This window comes from Enoplosus armatus, chromosome 7 (genome assembly GCF_043641665.1).
Source record: "Enoplosus armatus isolate fEnoArm2 chromosome 7, fEnoArm2.hap1, whole genome shotgun sequence".
In the NCBI taxonomy this organism is placed as follows: domain Eukaryota; kingdom Metazoa; phylum Chordata; class Actinopteri; order Centrarchiformes; family Enoplosidae; genus Enoplosus; species Enoplosus armatus.
This window is the reverse complement of record NC_092186.1, coordinates 14,440,001-14,443,712: the sequence shown is the minus strand read 5'-3', so window position 1 is coordinate 14,443,712 and position 3,712 is coordinate 14,440,001. Positions and strand designations below refer to the sequence as shown.

At 40.0% G+C, this 3,712-nt stretch overlaps 1 protein-coding gene across 1 annotated transcript in view; it reads right to left on the bottom strand.

The window, feature by feature from the left end:
• Positions 1–599: 599 nt before the first annotated feature.
• mydgf (myeloid-derived growth factor) overlaps positions 600–3,712 on the bottom strand; it is a 7,981-nt gene continuing 4,868 nt past the window's right edge. Inside the window, exon 6 of the mRNA XM_070909107.1 lies at positions 600–2,223. Coding sequence (XP_070765208.1) covers positions 2,144–2,223 — 80 coding nt within the window. The 3' untranslated portion in view covers positions 600–2,143. The remainder of the gene's footprint in view (positions 2,224–3,712) is intronic.

Here is a 3,712-nt window from a genome sequence, read left to right as displayed (position 1 = left end):
ACAATCAGAATGACTGATTTTCTCTTGGCTTAACATAAAATGAGTAAATCCCTCCTGACTCTATATCTCCATAAGCTCACAAAGATCAACGCTCTATACATTCCCATATGCGCCTCTGGATTTAGTAGATCCTCCCTGCAAAGCCTTTCTCCCCCAGAAATTAAGAAACAATGGAAGCTCTTTATCTCATGGAAACATTTATCCGAGGACAATATATGTTAATTGAGTATGCTTACAGAATACATTTAGAAGCAAAGTTCTCATAATGCTTATTTTAATATAAAGTTTCATATGAAGTCTCATTTGCATGCTGAAAAATGGGCTGTTTTCTACTACGTGCTTTTAAATTAGGAATACATTAGTGCTGGTACTAAAATTACTGTTACCCTAACCCTAACCCTTTGGACAGATATGACAGGGGCATTAAAAAAAAAGTCCCTCCGCCATGTTCACTGTGGCCCGGCTCTGACAGTGCTCAGAATATTTAATGCCTCGATGCTGGCACTCAAATTTCTCCTCTCTTTTCATGTTTACCCTTTAGCGAGGCTGTGGGAGGTTCAATCAGATCATGACTGACATAACAAGACAAAAACATGGAGTTATCTCCAGAACAGTGACAACATGGCTTTATTGAGACATCCTTCACATTTCATCATCTGAACAATCAAGAAGTACAAAAAAGAAAACATGTACAAAATAAGTAACATCTTGTGTGCTTTTCTCTATTCCGGGTCAGCATCTGGACGTGGCTACTTCCTGTTGTGACCCCAGAGGGAGCCTTGACGGTGACAAAGGGACACACAAACGTCCCCGCTGAGCATTTCCTTCACGCCAGAGGATCACCTCTAGACAGATGAGAGAATCCAAACCCAGACCAAACAAGGTATGAATCTCGGTGAGTAATCCCACCTCAGAATCAAACCAGCAAAATCCTCAAATCTGAAATCAATCCCCAGAACTCATCTTCTGGACTCTAATGTGGATCTGAGAGGAGTGGGATCAATGTAAGGAAGATAAAGGCAATCCTACGCCCTACATGGGGGGAGGGGGGGCCTAATCATAGTGACGTACTTCTGAAACCTGCACAATGTTCTCGCTGATCCACACATGTGGCACTGAAGGATGAAAGCAAAACTTTCAAGAAGGGCTCATATGTGATGACATCTCGTCGCCATATACACTGTCATCCAAATGTCTGTGCATGCCTTAGATTTTATTAGTTTTCAGTTATATCTCAATTGAAATATTCTGAAATTAGAAATGAATATGTTACAAATAAGGAAATGGTTGCATCTTCTGCTGCAGGTGTCTAATTAAAAAGATCAAGATTAAGGTCATTTCAAATAAAAGAAAAATCATTTATACATATTACTTACTCATATTTTCTCATCTTAGAATGAATTCACATTGAAATGGTTTAAAATGTAACAAAAATGCAAAAACACTTCTTCAGTGTATATCTTTCTCTTAACATCATGCTATGAAGCTGCTATCTGCTCTATTACAAGCGTCCCTTCTGGCCAAAAACTTATCACAAGTGGTACTAATTGGTGATTTAGGGGATAAAATGTGTGCGCACTGTTATCTAGAACAGAGCGAGATTTGAGGAAAATGTAATTGTTTATGTGTGTGCGATGACGCTATTGGGGGATTACTCCCTTTCCTTTTAGGATTACACAAGATGGATAAATCCCCTCCCCACTCTAAATATGTTATCTATACTCTACAAGCCCCCAGACACCAATCCTCTATACATTCACATACATCCCCAGAGGATCAGAACAGATTTGCTCTCTGTAAATCTTATAGCCTCGGAAACTATGGAAGCACTTTATTTTATGGCAGAATTTTAACAACGACATTATGTAGTAAAAAATATGAATACTCAACTGATTCCTTGCTGTATTTTTTGTCCCAAATAGCATATTGGCAGATAAAGGTAATTAATGTACTGACACACAAACTGCCGCAATGGCAATAACAGTATCATCCCACTTCAATATTTGGTTGTCACTCAGGATGAACTCTCCCAAATCCATCTTTCATCGACTACTGAGCTGAAACACAGAGGCCCGACTCAGAGCTCACCAAGGCGCTCTGATTGGTCAAAACATGACCCAAGCCAAGTCAGACTTTTGACCAATTACAGCTCATCATGCCGCGTCCGTCCAATAGCGGTCAGTTTGGAGAGTTGAGCGCTGAACTTCCCATCTGTGTGGGTCACTGGAGGTCAGAGAGGAGAGCAAATTACTGTCACAGACTATATTAAAACAAAAACAAGGTTTTCCATTGATGCAAAGCAGCTGAAACCAGCCAGTATCTAACTGCAGAGCTGCAGAGCCAGCAGTTTGAGACCTGCAGGTCCTGTCCAACATGCACTGCCAGTTGGCAAAGGAAAGCAACAGCAGCAGGAGGTTAGACCTGCAGATGTAGATGTGCGTCATCTACAGGTGAGGAAAGTAATAACTGCTCCAATTTTGACACTAGTGCCACCTGCAAGCAATGAGTGTTTCATTTCTTCTTTGTTCTGTAGCTGCTGCTTGCGGTGTATGTGGTGCTTGTGGTTTTATATTTGACATATTAAACATAAAAAAAATTAATAGTTTTGTGCACTAGAGCGTATTTTCTGCTGAATAAGGAAGACCTTAGTGTTCTCCCTGCTCAAAGTGTATTTGGTGTCATTCCAGGGTACTTTGGAGGGAAGGGGTGGTGGTGGTAACTGTTCTTTGTCTACTCTATAGAAAAGGAATCAGGTGTTCAAAGGAGGGTCAAAGGAAACATTAAAGGAAGTCTTGCAATGTACTTTAGGTTGACTAAGTTTTGTCTTTAGTGCTTTTATTTTAGTTATTTAAGTTTTAAATGTAGATAAGACATAAGATAGGGTGCCGCTACTCAGCCTGGCGGCCTATTTGTCCCAGTGGCCACTTGTAGTAGTGCAATAATAAAAACAAATCCTCAGTGGCCCAAAAAGAATTTTCCTCATACACCTCCATTATAAAAAGAGATGTCTGTAAAAACTGTTGACAGAACACCTCGAACTGCAAATAAGGTCAACTGTTACTCTTTGTATTGCGAATTTTTAAACCATGAAGATTTTCTTTTCCAGAGCCTTGAAAAGCAGTTTTTATTTGAGTGACATCACCCAAATATATAGTCTAGTCGAATGGAACGACCAGAAAACTTTATTATATTGCTGAAGAACAATTAAATGAATGGGCGACGTTGGAGTACGGTACCTAGGGTTCGAAATACGGGGGTTTGAGCTCGGCTCCCCTGAAAGAGACATGAGCTCCCCAGGAAGCCTCATTTGAGGGGGAGCTCTAAAATATCATGATTGCCACTGTTTTTGTTCTGTATAAATCTACATTTTCCTGTATATTTAGGTTCCTGAAATAAATAATAGGCTAATGATCAAATTGTGAAAACTACAATTACTTTTCTTTCCTATAGGTGATGCAGGTCAGCATGTGTAGAACTGGTCTGATCGTGACTGGACAGTTCCCCCTTGGGGAGAATGTGAATAAGTTTGTGAATGAGTTACAAGCCAGTTCATTGATATATTTTGCATCTAAAAAAGCAGTTTATCTACTTCACGACTGTCACAGAGTCTATCCGTGGAAATCATGACTGGAAAGTGTTTCCCAAAGGTCTCACAGAGAAGGGATTATCTTTAAGTCTGTGATAGTTGCTGGAAATTGAGTCTATAAGCCTC